The sequence below is a fragment of the Carya illinoinensis genome, chromosome 7 (genome assembly GCF_018687715.1).
Source record: "Carya illinoinensis cultivar Pawnee chromosome 7, C.illinoinensisPawnee_v1, whole genome shotgun sequence".
Taxonomy (NCBI): Eukaryota; Viridiplantae; Streptophyta; class Magnoliopsida; order Fagales; family Juglandaceae; genus Carya; species Carya illinoinensis.
The window spans coordinates 34,157,889-34,185,269 of record NC_056758.1 but is presented as its reverse complement, the minus strand read 5'-3'; the positions used below and the strand labels follow the sequence as shown (position 1 = coordinate 34,185,269).

Genomic DNA, 27,381 nt, shown 5'->3' with positions numbered 1-27,381 from the left:
TACTATACTATTATATATATTAGTAATACACTAATACTAATACTACTACTAGTAGTCTATTAGTATATAGTTAATTAGTAATATTTATTAATTTATTTACAAATTACTATAGTCTAATAACTACTAACTGCTAACTACTAACTAATAATATGTAATAACACTAGTTACACTAGTACTAATAGATAATAACTTAAAGATATTAATTTAACTTATGTAGTATAGTCTAATAAGTAATAACTATATGTAAATATCATGTAATAACTATTAACTAGTAGTGATTTAGTCTTAGTCTTAGTAAGTTAGTATAAATATTAGTATTAGTATAAAATTATAAATATTAATAATTAGTATGATAAATATTAGCCTATTAGGTTAGATAAAAATTATAAATAATTATATACAATTATAAATATTATATAAATAATAAAATATATTAAATAATATATTAATCATTCGGTCCGGTTCAAGGCAAAAAACTCCTGGATTGGGACCGGGACCGAAATCAATCGGTCTAAGAGATTTCGGACCAAGACCGACCAGACCTACTCTCACTCCAGTTTGGTCCGGATCGAAATGGCCGATCCAGTCAGTTTTACCAGTTTGGACCAGCCGATACTCACCCTTAATCTTAAGATTGATTGACTCTTCTTTTAAAAACAAAATAAAATTGATTGCCTGTTTTGTTTACCAACACGGCCCAGGTAATGAACAACTTTAAATAATTTGTATTTTCCAAAAAATAATATAAACAAATGAAATGGTTTAAACATTTCATCTTTTTACAGTACAATTTCAGACTAATAATAATAATTATTATTCATTTAAATGATCCAGTGTTCGATGCGAATGATCTGTTAGAAAAAGTTCTTCAACCTATAATATTTTTGTATATTTTTTACACGTTCAATTAATGTAATTGATTTATTTTAAAAGAATTTATAATAAATTATATTATAATAAATTATGTTAATAAAGTGTATAAAAAATCTATAAAAATAACTGCACTTAAAAATATTTTAAGATAAAAGGAGAATGAGAAGCAGAATAGAAAAAGTAGAAGATAATTTAAAATCCATGTTGCATGATAATTACACGAGACGAGGGTAGCGTATGGCTTATTGGTTGGCGATGAAGAGTCGAGACTATAGACGCTGACAGCGGTCCAACAAGCAGCATTGCAACATAATCGACACAAAATGGCGACACCGTTGGCCACATTATTCTCCTCTCGCCCACCCGCTTTAGCTTCCAGGGTTGGAATCGGCCGCAGAAAGCGGCGTAACTATGTTGTCATACGCTCGCCACACTCACGCCATTTTCACTTTTCCCGCTTTCAATATCCCCCGAAACACCCGCCGCCAACTATGTCTCGCTATATTAAGCCACCGCTTGCGTTTACTCAAAGTCAAACAGACCCCAAATCCAAAGCCCGAGCCATATTTTAAAATTTTCAAATCTTCTACCTCTGTTTCTTCGTGCTCAAGCCGTACAATGGGTTCCCTTTGTGCCGTGGAAGAACCGTTGCTCTACCCGACTGCTCGCAGGGACGAGTCCGTCGTCGACGACTACCACGGTGTTAAGGTCGCCGACCCTTATCGATGGTAATTAAACGAAATGGATTGTCACTCCAAAACCGTATGTGATTCCAGGAGTTCTCTTCTTGATTCCAATGGAGGTTTTAATCGATGAGCTGGATAAGAACAACTTTGTGTTATCTTTCTCTGAAAAAAAAAAATTGGAAAGGTTTCTCTGGAGAGTTTTGTAATGACTACGTTGTTTTGAGAATATTGGAGCGAATTTGATTGAGATCTTCTTTCTTTATCTCTTATTTTCTATGTTTAGGCTTGAGGATCCTGACGCAGAGGAAGTGAAAGATTTTGTGCAAAAGCAGGTGAAATTGACTGAATCGGTGCTCGAGAAATGCGAGTCGAGAGAGAAGCTTCGCGAGAAGATCACGAAACTTTTCGATTATCCGCGTTACGATGCGCCTTTCAGGCGAGGGGACAAGTACTTTTACTTTCACAACACTGGGCTTCAAGCCCAGAACGTCCTCTACGCACAGGTTTGTGGGCTGGAAATGGAATTAGCAGAGCTAAAGGTTTTTTGTTTACACACTGAATATTCACAATTCATGTCCGGTTCTCTATCCAGGATAGCTTGGACGGAAAACCTGAAGTATTGCTGGATCCAAATGTGCTTAGTGAAGATGGAACTGTCTCTTTAAACATGCTTTCGGTTAGTGAGGATGCCAAGTACTTGGCTTACGGGCTTAGTACGAGTGGTAGCGATTGGGTGACAATCAAAGTAATGCGGGTTGACGACAAAAAGGTTGAAGCTGATACTTTATCATGGGTGAGTATCTTATCTTAGTGGGCGTTTTATTCATTCAGAAAGGTGGGGGAAAAAGGAAGAGAGTGCCTTCTCTCAATAATGCTAATGAAAGGGGTTATATATGTTGCAATGCAGGTTAAGTTTTCGTCTATTAGTTGGACACATGATGGCAAAGGGTTTTTCTATAGCCGATACCCTGCTCCCAAGTAAGTGATCATCTCACATTTATGTGAAATATCAAAATGAGTTCTGAGCTGTTTCCTTGGCTGATCGGGTAAAAGAAGTAATTGCCATAATATTCTTGAGTTACGAACCATAATAAGATATTGCTTATGCTTGAGATTTCATAGATTGTTCCCCTCAATCCATAATGATAGTTGTGTTTTCCTGTAGAGAGGGAGAAAATATAGACGCTGGGACGGAGACTAATTCTAACCTTTACCATGAGTTATACTATCATCTCTTGGGCACGAATCAGTCTGAAGATATTTTATGCTGGAGAGACTCTGAAAATCCGAAATACATGTTTACAGCTGACGTTACAGATGATGGGAAGGTAATTCATTTCTCATTTCATGGTATTATGGTTATACCAGATTAGCGTCCACTCGTGTTGATGTTAATCTAATGATGCTTAGGCCTTTTTTTACCCTATGTGTAGCATGTCGTCAATGATTATATTTCTTTAAAATGCTTCTATATCTATTGGCCATATATGAAATTGGCCCATCTTTTTCGAGTATTAATGTGTTCTCAACTCTTTAGTTTACTTCCAGCCCTGAGAGGTGGTTCTGATGTAGCATTTGAGTAAAGCTTTCCTTTAAGCTTGTCCCCAAGCAAGTTTGAATTACTCAGTGGCTTCAGGAGAATCCAAATTAGACTAAAGGCTTTCTGTAAATGGGAAGAATAACTCAGTGGCATTCTTGCAGGAGAAATGGTAATGATTAGATGATGTGCTGCCTTGATTAGTGTTAGAATCAAAGTTGTACCATGAAAGGTAATTTGGGTAACCTAGTAGCATGCACCAAATAGCACACTGGCTTTGTTACATTTCTTTGTTGTCTCTTGGACAGAGAATATTTTGAAGTGATGATATAACAGTCTCAACTATAGGTTAAATGAGAAGATATATAATTGAACTGAAAGCAAACTGGAGTTTCAGATGAAGTATCATCATCATGCCTTGTTGAGTCTTTCTACTCCAACAGCCTCTTAAGTGTGCATATGATTAAGATCCATATATGGTTCTTATATACATGTTATGTGCATGCATGAGCTATAGTTCCTAAACAACATGGCAAAGATAAGAATGCAAATGTATAACTTCTAAATGGATCTCCATCAAACTGATTCCCTTTTTATGTTTTTGTGCAGTATGTTCTTTTGTACATTGAGGAGGATTGTGACCCTGTCAACAAATTTTATTACTGTGATCTGTCTGTACTTCCTAATGGGCTTGTAGGTCTAAAGGGAAAAAATGATTTGCTCCCATTTATTAAGCATATTGATGAATTTGGCGCGCAGTATCGTGTGATTGCAAATGATGACACGGTATTTACTTTTCGAACAAATAAAGATGCACCAAAGTATAAGTTAGTTCGAGTAGATCTGAAGGAACCAACTGTTTGGAGTGATGTTATCCAAGAGGCAGAGAATGATGTGCTTGAATCAGCTTGTGCCGTTAATGGTAACCAAATGATTGTGAGATACTTGAGTGATGTTAAGTATATTCTGCAGATAAGGGACTTGATGTCAGGTTCCTTCCTTCATCAATTGCCCATTGACATTGGGACAGTTTATGGGATTTCTGCAAGGCGTGAAGATAGTATTGTTTTTATTGGGTTTACTAGCTTTCTTAGCCCTGGTATTATTTATCAGTGCAACTTAGAAGCCGAAGTCCCTAAGTTGAAGACATTTCGTGAAATTGTTGTTCCTGGGTTTGATCACTCGGAGTTTCATGTTGATCAGGTATATTGTTATCTTGTTAACTTGGTGAGGCCCTAACTACTTTAACTAACTTCTTGCCAATCTGCATTTGCTTGTATGATTAGGGGCAGCTATTCTTCTCTGCCTCTCGATTCCTCTGAGTTGTGTGTTTGACTTTGACACCCCCCCCCCCCCCCCCCCCCCAAACACAAAAAAAAAAAAAAAAACAAAAAATTGGGTGTTCATCTTGCTTGATTACATCTACAGGTTTTTGCAACCAGTAAGGATGGTACCAAGATACCAATGTTCATCATTGCCAGAAAGAATATTCTTTTGGATGGATCACACCCTTGTTTGTTATATGGATATGGTGGATTTAACGTTAGTCTTACACCATCATTCAGTGTTGGTCGTATTGTACTCACAAGGCATCTAGGCACTGTTTATTGCATAGCAAACATTCGTGGTGGTGGAGAGTATGGAGAGGAATGGCATAAAGCAGGCTCACTTGCAAAGAAGCAGAATTGCTTTGATGACTTCATTTCTGCTGGCGAATACCTTATATCTGCTGGTTATACCCAGCCCAAGAAGTTGTGTATTGAAGGTGGAAGCAATGGTGGGCTTCTTATAGGGGCTTGCATAAATCAGGTATTGCTGTATCAGATGGTGCATTTACTCTGTTGTATTCTTGGTCGTTTCTCATGATAGTCATTTTGAGTGCATTTTTTCTTTTTGCAGAAACCTGATCTTTTTGGTTGTGCTTTGGCTCATGTTGGGGTTATGGACATGCTGCGATTCCATAAGTTCACCATAGGTTAGTTTAAATTGATGGGCTCAACAAGTTAGCATTTTTTGAAATCATGTACTGAATCAGATTTGCTTTCTAGGCCATGCGTGGACTTCTGATTTTGGTTGTTCAGACAAAGAGGAAGAGTTCCATTGGCTAATCAAGTGAGTAAAGTTCCTCCCATATCAAGAATCTGATAGTAAGCTCTTAAGTTTTAACACACTTTGTGGCAATAGTTATAACCTTTACGTTATGACTGTATAACATATGGGAAACTTGAACAATAGCAACTTTTCGCAATCTTGTGATGTAGAAGTTGGAAGTCATTTATCCCCAACTATTCCTTTGTGGATGCATAATTGTTATGCTTATTTTTACCCTGTAGTTCTAGCAGTATGCATATCCAGTTTTCTTTCTAGATTCATACTCCAAGATATTATTTACATGGTTGGGTGTTATTTTCCATGACTGAGTATTGGCCATGATTATATATGTTCACAGAAGCCTGAATTATGTTAGATGTTGATCGAATATTTCTGTTTTCGACTTCACCACTTTTGAGCTTTTAGTACCTTATGAAAACAACTATCGTACATTTTGACTTGGCAAAAAACGAAAAAAGAAAAAGAAAAAAGACTTACCTTACCTTTTGTTACCACCAGATGGTTTTCTATGGAATTGATGTGTTAGGCTTCTTCACTTGTGAAAGACCGGATGTTTCTCACAGATGATTTTATTGTTCATTATAGGTATTCTCCACTGCATAATGTCAGGAGACCTTGGGAACAGCATCCGGATCAACCTTCCCAGTACCCACCCACAATGTTATTGACTGCTGATCATGACGATAGGGTTGTGCCATTGCACTCATTGAAGTTATTGGCGGTTAGTCTTTATATTTGACAGAAAGCTAGAAGTCATTAGCCCTTTTCCCCCAAGCATAATGCATGAATAATTTTATGCTATCAAGTTGCCAATTATAGTTCTAGTAATAGTAAACTAATCGGTGGAACAGTGTATATTGTGTTTTGATTGAGTTTTTGGTATGTTAACTGCTATTTTAGATTTTCTTCAATGATGTTGTTATCATCACGGTTTGCCATGAATGGATCAATGTTAGTCATGAATTTTTTGTTCATTGTCAGACCATGCAATATGTTCTTTGCACGAGCTTGGAGAAGAGCCCCCAAGTCAATCCTATCATTGGTCGCATCGAGTGTAAGGCCGGACATGGGGCTGGACGTCCTACACAGAAATTGGTAACGCTTAACATATACTTCTTCTTGCGTTTTTTCCCTTTTCTAAACTGAAATGGTTATTGGTTATTCTCTGATTTTTAATTATCTGCCACTCGCTCTTCTACTTACAGATTGATGAAGCTGCTGACCGTTACGGTTTTATGGCGAAGATGTTGGATGCTTCATGGATCGACTAGATGCAAAGGCGAATGTGATCGTTGGAACATCATGGATTGATCGATTGGATGAATACAAGATTATGAAGAGTTGGCGATCAAATATTTTGTTGTTCATCTTTCTTATTTATAAATAACATCCACAGCAAAGAAAATTAACCACATATATGCAATATTATTTTTTTGAAATTTTATGATGATTATTTGAAATTATCTGTAACTGGTCTTGCGAGCTATTGTTTTAACTGATTTGGGAAGTGCTTTTTTTCTTTCCAATTCTACTGCGAAATATCAATTTAAGCCGTATGGAGAGAGAACATTGGACGTTTGATAGACCAGTATTTTTACTAACTTCGGAGCTCTGATTAGATGTTCTACCAGGCCGGCTCAAGGTCTCTTTAAAGTCTTGTTTGGAAACACAATTGTTTTCAGATATTCTCAAACTCCTTCCCTACTATTCATAAACTAATGATAAACTATTTCATTATTACTTACATATCATCTGAAATACTCTTTACGTCCAAATAGTCTTAAAGTTCAGGCAAAACCTTGAATGTATGTTTGGGATTACTTTCAACTATTTTACCATTATTTATAAAATTTATAAACAGTTTACTACCAAACTATTAATTACTATGTCACTACTATTCTTAAATTATTAACTATTCACAAATGATCTGATATTCTCTTAAAAAGTGTGTTTGGAAGAGAAATTTTACTCGAAGCTTTTTAAGTTCATCCAAAAATTTGAGAATATTTCTCCTTCGGCTCACGTAGAATGAGCTTTGCCAATACTTTGATTATTGACTTAGTACGTCCTAAGGGCCTGGACATGGATCCATGGACCGTATTGAGGGGTTTGGATGAGTCCGTTAGCCATATCTTGTGGGCTTCAGCTTGAAGGTTCCCAAGAACGTTATTATATATCGTGTAAAATCTTTTACGAAATTGAGGTGGTTTGATCGTTGTTATGCATGCATTCAGAGACGTAGCTAAGGAATAAAGTATAGAAGAAAGTGACGGTGCACCCAATAAGCTCAGAGGTCGAGTACACAGAAGAATACATGAAATAAAACCATAATTAGATATAAGTAATTATTTGTACAAGTTCTAAATATACAAATCTTAAACAGAAAAAGTAGATATCATCAAAGTGTAAAACAAATAAATATTTTTCCTAGTGAGATCTACTTTTTTTTAAAAAGAAAAATCTGCACGAGATTTGCATACCTAATGTTTATATCTAATATTACTCGTAGCAGATATATGAGAGGAGCAAGGACATCATTTCGACTAAGAGAAATAATTCGGAGGATTTTACCTTTTGAATTTCAAAGCTGAAAAATGACCACAAAGAGTCAGTGGTCCAGGATCCATATCAGAAAAATTTACAAAACTTCAGCACTGTTTACTTTCACCTTGAACTCCTTGTGTCCATGAAACCATGAAAGAAAGGATAATTCTGAACAGACGGTTTTGGTTTTGGAAGTTATGGTTGAACATAAGCAAACTATTAAATTTATCTATTTGACTGTTTATTCCAAAAGGTTAAACCGATAAGAAAGGATAAATTTAATCTCAACAATTATTAGCCATATGCCCACTTACCTCAAAGGGGGTATGAAACCCAATTATAGCCGGGGACAAAATTACACAGCTAAGAACCAAGCGGAGCAGTAAAAGAAGAGACTAGTCGCAGTTGATTTCAGAAGCAGAGAATACGAGACATCTTTCTTTTCATCAATTGCAAAAGGCCATTTGTATCACTAAAGCCCAATAAACCTGTGTTCCTGCAACAGCAAATGCAGAATTTAAAAACCACATAAGAAAGGGCAGCCCAAATCTATTATGTAATATAAGATTACCTCATTCTGTCAGAAACAGTCCATTTTCACATCTGTAACATCAAGTTGCAGTATCTCTGCTCTGCAACCTAGGAGTGATCCAACACTGCAAACAAAAGAGGAAAAAAAAGGGTCAGATTTCTCTAAGATACGATGGTAAACTATCACCAATGTCTTTGACTCTTAAAGTTTATTCTATAATTGACTTTGAGACTGTTCTAGCAGGCATCTGATACATAAGATCCTTAAATTATGTGTCAAATTTAAAATTTACCCATAAACTACCAATTGTATTCATTTAGTCCTCACAATTGTGAAACACCTGAATGTTACTCGTCTTGCTCATCATTAACCCAACAGAATTGGCTGATGTTGGTGATTGCTTTTTTCCCATCTAACCTGTTTCACCTCAATGTTACTCGTCTTGCTCATCATTAACCCAACAGAATTGGCTGATGTTGGTGATTGCTTTTTTCCCATCTAACCTTAAAATTCTTTATATGGCATGCTATGGCCACAGCTGGCTCAAAATCGTACATAGTGAATCTTTCTTAAAAACATCCAATATTACCATATTGAAATCAATAGCACCAACAAGGGTGACATACAGAGCCCAGACACAATACACTTGTCCATTTCTATAGTAAACTGTATCCTAGTCAATAAAACAAGAAAGTCAACTGAATTGACATAAAAGCACTGTCAATATAAAACCGATGCCTCATACCTAGGATGTGTACGGCCAAGATCCCCGTGGACAAACTCTTTGATATATGTTCCAGCCTGAATTCCAAATATCATAATTAGTGTTTCCTCTCTGCCATATATGAACATAGGAAATAGTCTTTCATCTAACTGATGGTGGTCAAACTCTTCGAAAATCTCATAGAGCAGTCCATTTACTGTGCATGCAAATAGTAAAGCAGAGAGAGTACAGAAAGCGGACCATATGCTGTCCTATCATGTCATTAGCTGAACTACCTGAAATCTGAATTGTATCTGTCCAAAGTATAATGTAATTGCTTTCATTAAAATATTAAATGATGTGCATTTGAAATCACAGCCAAGATTCAGAATGCAAAATTGTGTTTATTTTTCTTGGAGTTGTTTTCTGACCTGGACACAAATTCATTGTCAGAGGCGCTATATTACAAGAGCCATCTCTCAACAGAACTTTGATATCTTCAATAGAAATCAAACCTAATAACCAATTCATGATCAAATGCTTTTGATTTTTTCTTGGGAAGACGCTGCCCCGCGCGTGCGCGCGGGGTTGGGGGAAGATTTAACTGATTTTCCTACATATCAGAACAATTAGATGAGGACTCGGGATTTCCCTTCCCCCATCTCATCCCCAATTGGGATGGAATATGGCCAAGTTTGGGACGGCTTCGGATTATTAAAAGTCATAGCTTCCTTGAGGACAATCCTTTGAACTACTTTTCAAAAGCAAACTAAAAAGCTCAAGCTGCTTCAAAAAATTGATCAAAAAAACCAAAACGAAGCTGGGTCACCAAACATGCTGCAGGTAGTTTCAGCAAAGCACCCTTGAAGAAGCCCCAGCATTTTCATTTACTTCTAAACCAAACTAGTTAAATGTAAAACCACAATCCTATCAGATTGGGACTTAAGGTCAAAATGGCTATGATCATCCATCCATTTGAATAAAATCACAGCTTTATTGTGAATGTACAAGTATATTGATAATTGATATAAAGAGAAAAAAAAATCATATTACCTGAGTGCATAAATGTAAAAGAAAATAATGATTACTTCCAGCAATCTTCTCAATTTTCATCCTAAAGTTTGGATAAGAAAAAGTAGAATTAGACATCTGAATAATAGTAGACATAAAAAGGTCTGTGCTACATAATTGGTAAGGTTCCTACCAATGTATTATCTTTTCACGTTCTAATGGACTCCGACGATGAAGCACCCTTATTGGGGTCCTCTGCAAAACTTTCTGTAGGGAACAAACACAGATTATGAGTAACTTTCTATTAGGACAATAAGCTTTGTAAAGGCACCCTTATCAGGAGTAATAATTCCAGTTGTGAACAAACTAACGAAGAACAATATAAATTCCACTGAATAGATGTATCAAACTAGAGAAGAAGATTCTCCCATTAAACAATGATAGATAAAAACAAATGCCACTAAAGGCTTCATCATGCAGATTAAGACACATCATGAAACGAAAAGTCGGATGCTGTATTTCCAGGATTGGATTTCATCATGAGGACCTCTACTTTTCTCTCTGCCAATTGCCCCATAGTTCTTTAAGGTTTTAAGGGGAACCATAGCTTTGTTGCAATATGGAAGATGATTCCTTCATGTTTGATGTGATGCTTATGGCTGGAAAAGAATGGGCGACGTTGATAGAGAATGCTCAATGGGAGATCTTAGATAGTTTTTATTTAGTACTTTTGGTTATTCCTTCTATTTATTTTTTATAAGTGCTTTTGGTTATTCCTTTTATTTAAACATAAATTATTAGACAAAAAGGAAGATGATGAAATGTTTGTCATAGATACAGAAACAAGCATCTGATACATCCCTCTCTTGGGCTTTCTGAAAAAAAAAAAAAAAACCTAAACAAAACAAAACATTTTAACGATATTTGTTGGAAGTCCAAAACTATCAAGGCAATATCCAATAATCAGCATGTTCATAATAAGTTAACAGCCGGCCCCAGGAACAAGATGATTTCCCAGATAGAACGCATGATTGCATTATGGAACTTACAAACAGGACATGTAATTTCCAAAATTCCTAAAAGATGAGAACTTTTCCCCAGCATTGCTTCACACAAATATACCATAAAACCATCATAGAGAGAGAGAGAGAGAGAGAGAGAGAGAGAGAGAGAGAGAGATTTGACACAATAAAGTATCACAAGATATATCACGTTAAAATTTACCACAATACTTTCTTGATTATCTATACCAAAAAAAAAAAAAATTATCACAATACGAGGTTTGGAAAAAAAAAATGTAAGGTATGAATCTCACAAGCATCTTACCATGTCCTTGAATGAGGCAATAGATTCCAAGTCTTCATCCTTGAGTGGGCGTGAAATCCATACTAATGCAGCATATTGTTTCTGCAAAAGACTTGATCTAGTAACAAATCTATGTCTAACTCCCCAACAAATACCACCTATTTTGCAATGTGATCTCCAAACTACCAAAGTTGTCACGTACCACCCTATTTGTAACATGAGTTGCAATTTGTCCTCTTAGTTAAAATCCAACCATTGATATCGAGGCACATCACTTATTCTTCATCCATCACAGCGATTAGATCTTAACGAGGATGCACATTGTCACTTTATTTTGAATCGGTGAGCCAAGTGACAAACTTTGGAATTTTGAAGGTCATTACAAGAAGGTGGTAGTTTAGGGGGGTTGAAGCGCAATATTTCCATTTCTAAATGTATTACAAAGTGCCGCACAGATAAACATGCAGATATGTAAATATAGTAAACAATGAATTGGTATATCAATAACAAAAGAAAATAAGATTAACACGAACCTGCTTCTCTGCTTCTCCTTCACGCATCAGGTCCCACCCTTCACTGCCCACAGCTTTCAAATTTTTTACTTCAACCTGCATAAAAAATTTGCTCACAGTTACTATTGTTTTCCAGGGGATAAAAAGGTTAACGTTATAGTTTGATATTAGAAGGAAGTGACACGACAAACCAGTATGAACTCACCAATTTATTTTCCAAGTTATTTATCTTTGTTTCTATTTCTTTCACAAATGCCTCAGATGGTATATGGCGGGCATTTTGTATCTCAACAAGGAAAGGCCTACCTGAACCCAACATTCGAACCTGAAAAAGGAAGGGGGGGGGAAGCTACATGATTCAGGAATCAGGACTTCTTTCAGTTAGCTCAAAACTGAAGCAAGGAGGGCATAATTTTAGTACATCAATATCCTCTCTCCCAGCAGCATGAAACTTATAATTGTCACCCTGGCACATGGGAAGGATGTTGCCACCTACTATCTCCTACAGAATAAGCACATTACACCATCAGCTTTTCATGCATGGAAAATGCTTGGTACACAAGCAATTTTACACGAAGGAAAAAAGAGGGCAAATAGTAGTTACTGTTCATGCACCGCACACATACCCTCCATTTTTATTATCAGTGTAAATGACCCGTGTATGTATCACGGTTTCTTCACGCAATGTTCATAAAAACTACCTCAATTAGAATAATAATGGCCATGAGCATATGTTGATAGTATACCTCAACAGATGCTTCTCCCTTTCTTTCATCATCAATGATCCATCGTGTTTGACTCACATTTCTCGAGTACTGCAATACAAAGAGTAATTAGGACAATCTGTTGCGAATGCAGTAAGAGTACTAAGAGAACTTTAAGCTTCACCGCATGCACTGGTTCAAACTAAAAATCATAAATAGTGCTGGACACCAAAAATACAGTTTCAAAGGTCAAATAACAGTGTAATGTATAGATATCTGTTCCACTAATATACAAATAGATATTGTGATGTCTCTGGTCAATGTTTATGGGAAAATTTTCTTACAGGAAATGCATATAATAAATCATAACGGATGATTCAAGATCATATACACACGAGGGCTTCCTAGCTCTATATGTTCTCTTGTCAATGGAGCTTGCCGCAGGTAAGGAGCATGACCACAAGATCTTCATGTAGGGGTGTTGAGCTCATTGTCTAAAGTAAAGCATGTCATACCCACTCATTCCATTTTATTTGCTTTTTCCTTGACCTAGATTTAAGATTCAGATGACGTTAACAACACATGCACTTTAAACTCCTTACTAAAAAGGAGACTTGTTCCAAAATTTTGTAGCATAAAATTGATCTTGTTGCTCTTCTGCACTTGGTGAATGATGCAGCTGATCATTATCTCCTTGACATACCAAAAACAGGGAACAATCCTCTCATTTAGTGCAGCTCTACATTAAGTTTCTTGTTCTAGTAATTTCACTACCCTTTATATTATGTACATAAACTTCCCCTGCTATTCTTTTCTTCCAGTTTTAAGGTACTCATAAACTTCATATTGTCTTAGTACTAGCAAGGAAACAAACTCTTTCCTTTTTATTCAGAAAATATTAGAATCAAACAACGTTATTTTTGTAAGTAATAAAACAACTCTGGGCTCAAGTGGTAAGAGCCTTGGTTTTGGTGGTATGCTCCCTCTAGGCCTAAGGTTTCAAAACCTTGGGTACAAACAACTTCTAGGCTATCAGATTGGGGGAATTTCCCTTGAATTAACCGAGGTGCACTTGCAAGAATCTCCTTGCCAAGGACCTATGCATCCTTGGGATTAGACAGGAATTTGTTCTGAACACCCGGTGCCAATAAAAAAAAAAGTAAGAGAACTTCATTAGAAAGGGCAAAGGTGTTCCCAGATATAATATAACTATAGACCAAACAACATTACCAAGATCTGAATGTAACAATAAGTATTTAAAGTGGCCATGAGGTTGAAATTGAAAGACTAGACACCAAACAAGCTAAAATCCCACATATTTACCCACCAAAAAATTCTTTACAACAATAGTTTACCTTCAGGTATCTCCCACCGAAAAAGATAGGGTTCCTGTAGCAAAGAAACACCAGACGACAAGCTTCAACCTAGACACTCAGAAAATCCCGACTATGTCAGGACCGTATTAAATCTTTTTTCTGATAAGAATTTTATTAATAAGAATATAGGCAAAGCCCTAGTACACGACATATTCAAGAGGAACTGTATAAAATCATTAACTTTATAAACTTTTTTTTCATAAATATAAGAGAGTTCAAAAACTGATTCATAAACTTTTTTTTCATCAGTAAAACTGATTCACAGACTTGATAGTGCTGAAAGCGTTAATATCCTTTGTATATTGGAGTTGGTAGATACCCCATCCTAAAGAAATAAAAGAATTACTTTTTCTGAAGGAAATTTGAGACTCTGAGGAGATCCATTATCTTGCGAACCACCAAAAGACCTTTGAATGGTCACATCAGCCAAATCAGAGCATTCAATGTCTCCAACTACAGAATCATCAACAGAGTCTATACAGTTTTCGATGCCTGTGTCAATCAGCAAATAATATTCAGCATCCAAACTCAAGGTATAAATGTGAATAATTAAATAATCTAAATGGCCAAATTTGCACATTTATGCCGGTTTTTGAAATTGTGCACGGGTCAATTTTGGGCCTAGCCAGGATTATATTAGCAGGAAGACAAAAATGTTCCAATGAATAAAAAATCTCCTATCATATATATAATAATTTTTGCATGTATTCGTTGTTTCCATCAGATTCCTTAAACATGCAATGGCATTATGACCATTTTTCAAAACTATTATCATTCAGTGGGCTTTAGCTTTAGAACTCAGAGGGATAAGCATAGAGATCATTGAATTCAATCGAACAGATTGCACTGTCTGAGATCATGTGTGGTAAAACTGGTATAATCAGTTCAACTTATAACCAGTCCCTCAATTTTGGTTCCACAATTTCAAACTCTAGATAACTTATTATACACTTAGGAGTATAATATAAATAAGTCCAAAAATTTGCTCCTTTTAGTTGATCATTCAATGGATGCCCCTCCTACAAACACCACAATATATGATTTGTGTAGACCAATCTCCACAAGCAACAGATAGAATTACTTCACAGTACATGTCTTCCATATAAATGCCTTAGGGATGGTACCAAAACAAAACTTGTCTTTTGGCAATTGGTCCCCACCATGGCACCCAAAGGTGCAGTAATTGTAAATACTGATATTAAGAAATGAAATAGAGAGCATGTACCTTTCATACTCATGGTTCTAATTCTACATAAAATCTGCAAAAATGGATAAAGCTCCAAACACATAAATGCCGAACCTAAAAATCTAAGCCTGACAGAACTTGTAGAATTATATACCTTGCAATAGCAATTTTGTAAAAAAAAATAACAATATAAATTTCCTTCATGGATTGTAATAAAAACATCTCAATCTTTGATCTTAGTTTTGCAATCAAATCACATCTTGAATTTAAACAACATTGAAATGGCACGACATGGCTTTTACACTTGAAAAACAGGGCAACGATATTTAAGTGCTAGAACTTTATTTATGGCCTTCATAGAAACAACGAGAACAAATGAGGTTGGTATAAATATTTACATGCCTGTTTTTGTTCTCTTACAACCATGTTTGCTCACTGCAATGCTATGAACCATTTTCGATGCCTTAGAGTGCGTGAAGGTCAAACAGATGCGGATATCACTTACACCTGATTTACAATCCTGTGCAAGTCTTAATTTCATAAAATATTAATTGCAAAGACAAATGTATTTCTACTTTGAATCATTGGAAGTTTCAGTGTAAAAAGCAATCCTTACTCACCAACAATGTTTCAAGAGGTTTTGCTAAACACAATATCAAGGCTTCCACAGTAGATATACATTGAGGCAGTAACTTCCCTTGGAAACAAAGTTCAGACCCATACTTTCTTTTCATGTACAACCTACAAAATTTGGAAATTGAAGCAATTTACCAAGCAAAGAATGCTATGAGTAGTAGTTTCTGACCTAAAGAATTTTAGAAGTTCGCTAACAAACACAATAAGTGACAGGACATTCTTCTTTCCCCTTTCTTTCTTTTTTTATTACATATTTGAAAAATAATTAACCAAAGCTTAAGCATCCCATGTTTATTACACATAGACACATGCTTAGGGGTCTCAAAAAGATTACACGAAATCAGCATATCAACAATTCGTACCAAACTGAGCTTTCATTTTCAAGGAGAATTGGAGGTATGGAAACTTCAAGAGAAAAGCTATCAATCTGATGCCACTCTCGCTTTAGCAGCTCAGAAATAGCAACAGCCATATCTTTGGCACTTTTTTTCACCACCAGTTCTTTGTCATCGCAATAGGTAAACTGCAAGATACCTAAACAAAGGGTGCAAAGCACGGCATCAACTTCTGATACCTCAGAAGCAGGCAGACTGATTGGGTTTTTATGTTCTTCAGAACCAATGTCTACCATGTCTTCATCCGCATGTCTTTGTTCTCCAAGAACTGAACTCAACATCGAAGATGAGAGCAAGGAGCAAGAATATATGTCTCCTCGTATCCCAAACAGCCGAAAGATGCAACGGGCACATACCTACAATTCAACAAAACAAAATTTCATAAAATCTGAACAATCGTCGAAGAATTTCCTATAAATCACATTTCGTTTATCCATGGCAGTTCCAAGTGCCATCAACAACACAATCAATTATTGTGGTTTTTACAATTCTAGATATGCACACCGTCGTTGACTGATCACACCTCGTAGTTTCATATTCATTGAGCATAAATTGAAGCTCTTATATATACACAATGACATTAATTATCAAGGTCTTCACAATCATAACCTTATTATTATACTAATATAGTTAGAAACTACACCTACTTTTTCTTCAATGCTATTCAACCAAACTTATATTTGTAGTCTAAAACAAAGGAAGATAATAAAAATATGCAAAAAAACAAGGCACCGTAAAGTACAACTCGAAGAGAAAACGACAGATCACTGTAAACGCAAAAGCGTAATGATATCTACAAAGCCCGAGTAAAAATCGTTCGAGAATATTCAGAAACCCTAAGAATCGTAAAAACGGTGTGAGAAGATAAGTTTAAATGAAAAAACGAACCCCGATGGACAGCAAATCCTTCACGACGTGTGAAGGCAGACCTTGAACGACGTCGTGAAGAGCCCGCACATCGTCATAGCCGGAGATGTCCTGGCCTTCCTCGGTGGCGGAGATATTATGCGCCACCTCAGGCTCCATGCTAACATGCACTGCTTTGGTATCGTTCGCCATTTTTTTACGACGCCTCTCTCAGAGGGCAATGGCGGCAGTATCTCTGCGGAGTTCCGAGTCGGGTCGAGGAGAGTAGAAAGGGGAACTGTTCGGTGCTTGTTTGGGAGTCGACACGAGTCAATTTTTCGTTGGGCGTCAATATAACTGGATTCGCGTACAACTTATGCTACATGTATTTGACCGTTAACTCGCCCGGTTTGTTCATTTCCCGGTCGGAAAAAAAGAGTCCGGTTTGGTATGGTTTTTTTTTTTAATGGCCCCAGCGATCCCACAAGGCTAGTTAAGAGAAGAAAAAACCGGTAAAATAATGAGTGATGGTGGCCTCAGAGCTTCAGATTACAAAAGGCTCTCTTTTGCATGCTATTGTGAAGAACGTTAGGCTTTTAATATCCTCTTATTGCACACGCCCCTCCAAGAGCAAACTTGGCCTTGTTCACTTTTACAAGACTCTCATCTCATCTCATCTCATCTCGTCTTAATCATTATAACTTTTTCAAATTCGTATACAAAATAAAATAAATAATTTAACTTTTTTAAATCTCAATACAACTTGTTCAAATTTCAATACAAAAATAATATATTCTAATAATATTTTATTCAACTTATCTCATTTTATCTCATCTCTAAAAACAAACGAGACCAAGAAACCACTCGGCCAACACAAAAATAGAATCCGAGTTCAGTTTGTATATTATGCACCCAAATTAATTCACAGTATCCACCCATCGAAGAGGCAAATTTTTTCCTCTATACTTCCTATTAATAAAATTAAAATGACCAACTCATAAAGACAGCCATTCTAAGTTTCTAACACGCACCCTCACATAAATGTATTACATATTTATGTCTTATGTATATATTTATGTAGTGCTGCAGCAAGTTACTAAATTCATAATGTTTCTAGTGACAAATACTGACCTATAGCATGCAATCCTGCAGGACTGACTATATTATGAATCAGCATCAAGAACACGGGAACACATGAAATTTGATGTAAAATTAAGGAAATGTCTGGAAAAAAAATTAACAGGGATAAGAAACTGAATACGACTTCATAGTAGAAATACTAGTAAAAGAAGCAGAAAAATTATAAACTTAACATGTTTATCAACGTGGTCTGCACACTGTTAAGCCTAAATTTGAATGAGAGAGGCTATCCACCAAATTCTGTACTAAAAAAATCGACAGTGTAATCCGGATTTTATTTTTATTTTTTCAAGGAGATTATAATCACGTGAAACCAGACAGAACAAAGCCGAGAAGTACTACACATTAAGGCGTAATATGAAGTATCATTTACAGCTTCGAGTGAGAAGTCATATAAACCACTCGAAGGAAATGACGGCCTGCATAATTCTATGTACTGTATCCATGAAGCAGAAATGTCCAACTGCATCTCGTAGCAACTACAACCGCATATGTCCATTTAGAGGAGAGTTCATGACGCAACGCAGCAGAATGAATTATAAAATACTGAATCAGAGCATTTAGATAAGAAACTTGTAAAAAAAAAAAATTTAATTTCTCGGATGCAATTTGTACCTAATGCAAACCTGGCAGATTAAAACCATTTGGCAAGTGTGAAAACGAAAACAGGGTGGCCAATGCTGGCAAGACCTACAATTACAAAGAAGGATATACATAAGAACCGTATTTGCAAAACAATAAAATCCACAACTTAGCAACCAAAGCAGTCAATGATAAAGGCTATGATTATCAGCACTTTTTTCAGATCGAACAAAGGGAAAAGAAATCAACGATTACGCATTAAATAATTACGATGCTCTACTTCAACAACACCTGAATAAAGTGTTACCCATTTAAGCTCGTTCACAACCACCATTTCCCAAGCGCAGGCCCCAACTACATCTATGTTCAATGTTATCTTTGGTGTTTGTCTGCAGGGGGCCCGTTCCGCATGCGAACTAAAGTAAAACGACACGTGAAACAAAATCTCTGAATCTTCAAGAAAACCAAACCAATATGAAGGGAGTGCGAAAGAGGGACAAAAAGAAAGGTACCTCAGGGAATTCGGGAGAAAGAACAAGCTCAGGATCAAACTCTGAAGTGTCTACCATCGTTTCGCTGCTCCGTTGGATGGTGTGCTTAATCACATCCAAGTTCTGCAAAAGCTGAGAGGCTGTGAGAGTAATTTGCCCGAATCTGAGCATCGGGCGCGGGAAGAGTAAAGAAAGAAAAATATAAAATTCCTTTTTCCCACTATTGTTTTTACCTCGCCAAAGAAGATACTTCCATCAATCTAGATGAAGTCTAGAAAGAATATTAACGCTCCTGACTTGTTGGACACACTGGTTGAGCCGATCATTGGTCGAGGTGAACCAAGCTACAGCCTTTGATCTTGTCGAAGCCGGTCCGACCAATAAATTATCCATGCTCGGTTGAAGATCAGAACGGCTCCGCCAGATGCATTCTACCCTCGATGAAATTTATTGAATGTACAAAAGACGAACTCTTGATTAGAGTGAAGCGAGTGAATAAAAATTTAAACAGATCTAGATTCAGAATGAATGGAAGGGGGAATTCTGAATTTCGAGGAACGTTGTTGATATATTCATAGGTTTCAAAAGATTCCTTCACTCGTCTGATTGTTAAACTCAACTTAATTCAATTCAATTTATTCTAATTTTAAATTAAATCTAACATCTAAACACTTAACTCTTAAATTATTAAACTCTTCACAATTCAAAACTTTCTTACATATAAGATCTACAATTTTTTTCAACTCCACGTCTTTGCGAATGGAATCCATAATTTTTTTCAATTTTATATAAATAGTACCAAACTCACCTTAATATTTAAACTCATTTTAGATAAATCCCACATAAATCATTCCATAAACTCAATTTACTATTCATAAATAACTGAATTCAACTTAACCCAGCTACCCATCTAAACGCAGCCTAATACTGCTGAAACACGTTACCCTTTTGACAGATTATATGATGGATTCTCATTACCGGGACCAAGGATTCCAATGCCTAGTACAGCTCCTCAAAAAAATAAAATTAAAAATAAAAATAAAATCATCAAAATTTCAACAACAAAATGATCAATCCCCAGACGATTAGCCTTTCCAGCAATTTCCCAAAACCGCCTTTGCCAGAATAATAATAACAATAAAATTAAAAAATTAAAAAAAAAAAAAAAAAAAAAAAAAACTAAAACAAAAACACAAACAGGTAAGAAAGAAACTCCCAGTGTTTGAAATCAGACCATGTTCCAAAACAGTTTCATTGCTGTATCCTATCCAAGATGGCAGCAACACGTATCACAGAATTACAACAGATGTCCTTAATTAGCCAATAAATCTAATCATATCTTCACATCCTATTTTCTCTCTTCCGTGGAGCACAGGTGATGATTTCATCAACTCGGAGAATCATCTCAGCAGCCTCAGTAGCAGAGAGTAATACGGCGTGCTTGACTTTGAATGCTTCAGAAATTCCCAGTTGTGCCATATCTCCTACCTGTCACGAAATCAATGATCACCAGGAGCCAAAATTAAAGATGCGACTTTATAGACAAGCAATCAACAATCCATAACTTTCCAAGCAAATAGAAGCTAAAAACATAGGCAAAACCTGTGGTGCACCGATCGTACGAGAAATCAAATACTACTTATACTCCGCACAATGAGAGTTATATAGGAAAGAAGTGAAGGGTATAAAAGCTTTAAACATCCAAAGTGCAAGAATTTATTGACACGACTTTTCAAATTTATCTATATTTAATAATACTATTCCTGTAAAATTATAAAAGAATAAAATTGATTAAATAAATGCTGAGGTGAGTCGATAGAAGCAAAAGAAAATGCCTCCAAAATATACAGGTAACAGATATTACCAAAAGGAATTTCATGGCTGGAATCTCAATCAGTGCCCCACAATTTTCATTTGTAATCTTTCAAGCTAGACCCATTATAAACTCCATACAATCCGTGCATCATAAACTCCATAATAAATTTTCATCTTGCATACTCACAGATCCAGAGATGACATCAATCCCTGCAGTGCATCCCTCCTTCTGGTGCTCAGCACGGAGCTGAGCAACCAACTCAGCACTGTCCAAACCAGCATTGTCAGCAATGATGGTAGGAATGGCCACTAGTGCCCGAGAAAAAGCTTCAATAGCATGAGACTTCTTCCCAGGAGTCTTACGTGCCAGTTCATCCACGTCCTTGGCCATCACCATCTCAGGCCACCCACCTCCAAGCAAAACCCTACTGTCATTGACAGTCTGTGACAGGACACACAAGGCATCGTGAAGAGACCTTTCAGCCTCGTCAAGAACATGGTGGCTGCAAAAAAAAAAATTTACAACAAAACAATTTGTATTACTCAGAAACTAAATCAAAGGATCATCTTTACTTATCAAAAGAAATCAAAAGATATCTCAGCATCAATGTTATAAGAAGATAATCCAAAACTAGAAAGTCAATAGAGAAACCAAACGTGCGAAAATTACACTACCTACGCCGAGTCTGGTACTAAAGGTCAGGATAAAGGAAACTACTGGTAAAAAAGCATTGTATGCATCTACCCCGACAAACCATTACAATAAATAAATAATAGCTACACCAGTGGCCAACACTAAATGAAGCATGCCTGCAATCTATTAGTTCATGGTGAGAAAACTGATTGCAACTCTTTGTAGCTTAAATCCCTCCAGATAGAACACCCTTTTGAGTTGTTCTGCCAGGATTGATAGTGACAAAGGCCATTTCAAAGAAGGTTCCTTCAGGATTTGGTTTGAACATTGGTAATAAAAATTTCAGACTTGAGACAGGTAATTGGCTGCTTGAAGATTGGCACAATGCTTCAAAGTTCAAACCAGCGACCAAGTGTTGCAGTCCATATTACGTGTCTGATCACAGACACGTGCACACAGATTAAAAAAAAAAATTTGGAAAACATAAACATACAATTAGAACAAAGACTATATTTACAGGAGAAAAAACGATGAAAATGAAAATTCAGTAAAATACCTTGCACCTCTTAATACTATTGTGCAAGCCTGACCCAATTCAACACCAGAAAAGTGGATCAACTTGTCCTCACCAATCATGATTTCCTCGATGAGCTTGCAGTGACCAAGTTTAACCGATTCTGGATTGTCAAAAGTTGATGCAATTTCACCACCGGTAACTAAAGCAAGGCGCTCAATCCCATCAAAATCTGCATGTTCAATCGCAAGTATACCCGCATCTGCAAAAAGTTCTTCAGGAAAGTTGTAAATTAACTGTCTGTTAACAAAGCAGTTGATTCCATGAGCAATGATCTTTTGCACTTTTTCTCTCATCTTTTCCTTCTCAGCCGCTTCAATATCAGCAACCCTGGACATTGAATCAACACGGACACGGGCCCCATATATCTTCACTTTATCCGTGTCCATCGCTGTGTTCGCCACCAAAATCTTTGCATTTTCTATGCGTTTCGGTTGTCCAATACCAATTTTCTTGTCAAGAATAAATCTGGACAAGCATGCAACTCCCATTGTAAACATAAATTTCATGGAAAACCTATACGTCATCGAGCAGAAAAGTACAGAAAAGTAGCTCATAAGAAGCTTGAGAGTTTAGACACCCCACCCTTCGTCTAAAAAGGAATCCTTTAGCGATCCTCCAGGCTTCTTAATAATTTGGATGGACTCTAAGTTTGTGCTTCCCTGCCATTTCCAACATCATTATTACAAAAAAACATAAAGACAACCACCATGATGTGTAACACAAAAGTCAAAATAGCTTGGCATGTAGAGCATAATCACACCAAAGTAACATTCTTACATGTAAAAAGTACTTCAAAGAAGGAAGAAATAGCTAAAAACTTGACCAAATTCGACTAATTCCTCATCCCCACAAATCATAGTTAGTTACATCACTAAAAACTTTAAAAATAAATCAATGAAAAAAATAAAAAGATGGCTTGCACAAGCCAGAGCTTTCCACATCTAAATCAGCCCCAAGATTACCTTTAGCCTCAAAACAGCATCCACTGCCAGTTTTGCAAAATGTTCCTTATCCTGTGAGAGTATCTTGGAACTCAGAGTAGTCTTTGCAATCTTCATCAAGTCTGACTTGAATTTCTCTGCATAAAATACAGTCATGACATGCATTAAGTATACAACAAAGACTGCAGAAACCAAAGGCCCGGTCACACAGATTAGCAGTTCTCATCCGTTTCCAAAAAACTTGCATCAAAAAGTCCATGATGAAAATAAAATGTTGACTGAACAATAAGGGGGAAATGCTGCATTTCCCACAACCAAGAAAACAATGAAGGAAAAAATAAATTATGTAAAAGTGAATACAGAACAAAAAAACATGCCTTCATCCTCTTTATTATCCATGACTTTCTGCAACAGAGCATTGCGTGCACATTCCACAGCCATTCGATAACCTAAACAATCAAACAATTCATTAGAAACTGTCCGGTCAAGATGCATGCTAGGTTGTAGGAAAATTGTGTTTTTAGAAGGGAAATGGGTGAATATATTGTGTGTTTTTAAGAAGGAAAACTGTTTATGAAACCGTCAGGTAAAAATGCATGCTGGGTTGTAGGAGTTGATACGATAAAACAAATCTAGCTTAGAGAGAGCAAGAGAGACTATTGATCAGCGGCAACACTTCTTTTCCAGCCAGCAGTGGGCAGAAGTTACTAGCAAGGTTTTTCCAAATGGAATCTTTTTGTACTTTAAAAAATCAGCTGGAAAGCAATTCAGACTACACAATTGAAAAGGTATATGTCGTGGGAGAGTGGCAACGGCATTTCTTTTGTTAAACCATTTTTTCCGCTACTATCCGTAGCACTTAGATTGTAAATAGGCTTTTTTCTTGTATACTCCCTGTGTACTCGGGCTTGGCCTATTTACGTGGATCAATAAAATTTATTTACCTATCAAAAAAAATATATATGTCGTGGGAGAGCAAACAGAAAAAATGGAATTCCAAGCTAATTGGATGATACCTAGACCAAAAAAATCCATTATTTGTAATCCATTTTTCCTTCTCCAGAAAACTCCTGGCATGCCCATGATTTATCAGTGGAAGTTATACTCTTCACCAACTTATTGTTATGGTGCTCACCAAGGGTCAGGAGGCAAGTGCCACCCTTTTGTTGGGAAAAGTTTCTCTCACCATTCCAAATATCATTAACAGACCTAAATTACAAGGAAATTACAGGAGAACCATTGATAAAGCAAGCATGTCCTTAAAGTTTTTAAGAAACTACAAGGTGACGGATGAGATATTGTTCCTTTATAGGCATTATACACATTATGATAATAAAGGAAAAAGAGCATATATTCATTTAGTAAACCAAGCCCTCTACATCCATGTAATGCTTCACCATGCAAGCAAAATAATGGAAAGATCGCCTATAACTCAGAAAATCTAGACCTGATATTATTGTCATTGGGTGTATTTTTGCTGCTACAAGCTTTTCTGCCTCCCTCAGAAGTTCCCCAGCCAAGACAACAACGGAAGTTGTCCCATCACCAACTTCATCATCTTGAACTTTTGAAATATCTGATTCTTGAATTAAGGATAAAAAATAATATGCTATTTATCCAACAAATTCAAAGTTGTCGCATTTGTTATTTCGATGTTGGCTTGGTAACAGAGTACAGATACTCGTACAGAACAAACATTTGCACAAACAAAGATCTTTGCTGACCTCAAAAGAGATTATTAGTCATAAAACTCTCAAACCAGACAAATCATACATCATCAATAAGAGAACAATTGCAAGGATACCAACAAGAACTTTAGCAGCTGGGTTGTCAATATGAAGGGACTTCAAAATGGTGGCACCATCATTTGTAACTGTGACTGAACGTCCTCTACCTGTCGATTGCAAAATTTTATCCTGAACAATACAAATCAACAATCAGGCCAAAAAATATGTTCAAACATTGAATAATGGCCTACAATAACAGCATATTTCATTTGAAAACACCCTAAAGTCTGAAAAAAATAATTGATGAGTAATTTCATTTTAAAAAGATGCAGAGCTCAAGCCTCCAGCACACAGAAATATACAAAGGGGAAAAGCATGAAAAGTTTTACCATTCCCTTTGGCCCCAAGGTTGTCTTGACCAAGTCAGCAATTGCCATTGCACCGATAAACGATGCCTGAATGAAGAAAGAAATCAATTATTCTATTCACGATGAACATCAAGCAAAAGATAGATATGCTCAGTTCAAAATATTATTTCAGAATCACGAAGTAACTCTGCACTACAAATACCCAAATTTAATCAGCTCGATTTTAAAATGTTCATTAATGGAATTCAAACACGCATATATCGTATTTTTCTTTTTGATAGCCAAAAAAACGAGGGAATGACCAAAAAAGAGGGGGAATTTATACAGTCATACATCAACTTTATATCCAAAAAGCGTGCATATCTATCACTTTCACACAAGGCTCACCATTCTGGCACGCTCCCCCTTTTCTTCACTGGCTTCATCTTTAAAAATTCTGTCGATCTACAAACATTCTCGACCAAGTGAGACATCATGAAGTACAAAATGAAGAAACAAATAATAATAACAACAAAATATTTTATAAAAAAGGACCATAGAATGATTTAACAGCATTTGACGTACCGCCATGAATGGGGATGTAAATGAGGCTAGCTGGAACCGAGATGCTCGGACAATTTAGCTGAAGAAAGATTAACACAAGTAATCGGAACTTAACGCTTTGTAAACCACCCTAAATTTTTCATGATGAATATAAGTGATATTTACAGCTTTTAATAAAGATTTCTTAGATGTAAAAATGTGATATTTACATCATTTTCTTCTCTTATCTTTCACTTTCCCAAGAACCAAACATAAACGAAACCATAAGAGTGGAGAAACCCTAACTTTCAGAGAAAATACGACCCATAAAATACTACAACTAAAAATTCAAGAGGGAGACTCGAAGTGGAAAGCTTGTCCTCGATACTGCAACGAGAAAACGAAGAAAACGACATAGAAACCCTAACTTTCAGAAAACACAATGAAACCCTAAGAGTTGAGTCATGCCATTACCCGATCTCGAAGATTTGGTGAAGAGAGAGAGACTCGGCTTGATGGAGTATTTGAGAGAGAGACTGGATCCCGCCGAAAACAAAGTTACGGCGTCGCACAAGGCTATGCTAGGAGTATTTGCTTATATAGTGTCAGGAGTGCCTATCACTCACAATGGACTCCCATCTCTAATCCACAGAAGATTGCTTGACTTTCAAGCAAAGAGCATCCAAGACACCATTCCTCCCAATGACCTCTCGATCGAGGGCCGGCCTGATATAGCGCAAGAATAGATCGCGAAGTATGGGATCTGAACTCTTTTTCTACGAAGCTTTTGGGCCGAAGTCTCTCGAATTTTTCAAGAAATGGGCTTTGTTATTTTGTTTTCTCCGTAGCAGTTTAATGGTCTTTCTGTAACCTTTTTCTTTCCTAATAATGGGCTTTCTGTAATTGAACTTTTCACCTTTAAAAAGGAGAAAAATTGTCCACATAAATTAACATTATTATATGGTATTACTATTCTGAATTGATTTTCGCTCTAAAAATTTTCGTGTCTTTCCTAGTGTCAACGACTCGACGTAGTGGATATGTAGTCTTAAGAAATATTATTTTTTATCTTTTTTTGTTTTTTACACAAATAAATTGATGTGATATAACTTTAATAAATTTTTATATAATATATATAGATAAAAATTTACTTAAGAATTATATTAAATCAATCGGTATTATTAAGAAATATACAGATAAAAAATTGCTTGAGAATTATACTAAATCAGTCAGGATCATTAAAAATAACAAAATTCGCCACGAAGATATTGCCTTTTCTTTCCATAGTTGAACTTTACTAAATGGGACAACAGTTGTATCATGTAACTTTGTTAATGTCAAAAATTACATAACAGATTGAAATAAGAGGAAGAGTCGTTCTTGGCCTGTTATAACTATATGAGCCTTAATTAGTGTGTTTTGGAGTCTCCAGTGTGATCTGGTGTGTTTATATATACGTCTATGGCAATAAATAAATATTAAAAATATAAAAGAAAGAGATACAGATTTACGTGGTTCGGCATAATACATACGTTTACAGGAATTTTGTAGAAAGAATATCTACTATAATAAAACTTATTTATAATTTCTCATAATCTAATCTTTACTATACAATAGATATCAAAG

At 36.1% G+C, this 27,381-nt stretch overlaps 3 protein-coding genes across 7 annotated transcripts; 1 reads left to right on the top strand and 2 right to left on the bottom strand.

Annotated features, from left to right (window-relative positions):
* Nucleotides 1-1,189: 1,189 nt before the first annotated feature.
* Nucleotides 1,190-6,678, top strand: LOC122314761 (prolyl endopeptidase-like). 2 transcript variants are annotated; one of them, XM_043130339.1, is made up of 12 exons: nt 1,190-1,601; nt 1,843-2,062; nt 2,152-2,328; nt 2,467-2,537; nt 2,725-2,887; nt 3,706-4,299; nt 4,525-4,905; nt 4,996-5,071; nt 5,145-5,208; nt 5,794-5,929; nt 6,190-6,303; nt 6,414-6,678. In XM_043130339.1, exons 1-12 carry the CDS (start codon nt 1,285-1,287, stop codon nt 6,477-6,479), a joined length of 2,379 nt encoding a protein of 792 aa, XP_042986273.1. In that variant the 5' UTR covers nt 1,190-1,284; the 3' UTR covers nt 6,480-6,678. The 2 variants fall into 2 exon arrangements, with proteins under 2 accessions (XP_042986273.1, XP_042986272.1); XM_043130338.1 differs by having other exon boundaries at nt 1,192-1,601; nt 2,152-2,352.
* An 829-nt stretch (nt 6,679-7,507) lies between these two features.
* LOC122314759 (tRNA pseudouridine synthase Pus10) lies at nt 7,508-19,681 on the bottom strand. 3 transcript variants are annotated; one of them, XM_043130337.1, is made up of 19 exons: nt 19,405-19,681; nt 19,193-19,303; nt 18,972-19,096; nt 18,714-18,788; nt 16,080-16,468; nt 15,702-15,822; nt 15,484-15,601; nt 14,242-14,387; nt 13,875-13,943; nt 12,562-12,630; nt 12,237-12,317; nt 12,021-12,140; nt 11,837-11,911; nt 11,325-11,405; nt 10,192-10,265; nt 10,041-10,101; nt 9,030-9,085; nt 8,324-8,408; nt 7,508-8,248 (listed from the first exon to the last, which is right to left on the bottom strand). In XM_043130337.1, the coding sequence occupies exons 5-18, from the start codon at nt 16,391-16,393 to the stop codon at nt 8,333-8,335; spliced, it is 1,461 nt and encodes a 486-aa protein (XP_042986271.1). In that variant the 5' UTR covers nt 16,394-16,468; nt 18,714-18,788; nt 18,972-19,096; nt 19,193-19,303; nt 19,405-19,681; the 3' UTR covers nt 7,508-8,248; nt 8,324-8,332. The 3 variants fall into 3 exon arrangements, with proteins under 3 accessions (XP_042986271.1, XP_042986269.1, XP_042986270.1); XM_043130335.1 differs by lacking the exons at nt 18,714-18,788; nt 18,972-19,096; nt 19,193-19,303; nt 19,405-19,681 and adding an exon at nt 17,001-17,408; XM_043130336.1 differs by lacking the exons at nt 13,875-13,943; nt 18,714-18,788; nt 18,972-19,096; nt 19,193-19,303; nt 19,405-19,681 and adding an exon at nt 17,001-17,422.
* A 691-nt stretch (nt 19,682-20,372) lies between these two features.
* Nucleotides 20,373-26,404, bottom strand: LOC122314758 (T-complex protein 1 subunit beta-like). 2 transcript variants are annotated; one of them, XM_043130333.1, is made up of 12 exons: nt 26,230-26,404; nt 25,798-25,855; nt 25,621-25,677; nt 25,255-25,320; nt 24,943-25,054; nt 24,586-24,714; nt 23,516-23,587; nt 23,160-23,275; nt 22,780-22,856; nt 22,177-22,662; nt 21,174-21,489; nt 20,373-20,659 (listed from the first exon to the last, which is right to left on the bottom strand). In XM_043130333.1, exons 2-12 carry the CDS (start codon nt 25,801-25,803, stop codon nt 20,513-20,515), a joined length of 1,584 nt encoding a protein of 527 aa, XP_042986267.1. In that variant the 5' UTR covers nt 25,804-25,855; nt 26,230-26,404; the 3' UTR covers nt 20,373-20,512. The 2 variants fall into 2 exon arrangements, with proteins under 2 accessions (XP_042986267.1, XP_042986268.1); XM_043130334.1 differs by lacking the exons at nt 25,798-25,855; nt 26,230-26,404 and having other exon boundaries at nt 25,567-25,629.
* Between the last annotated feature and the right edge of the window lie 977 nt (nt 26,405-27,381).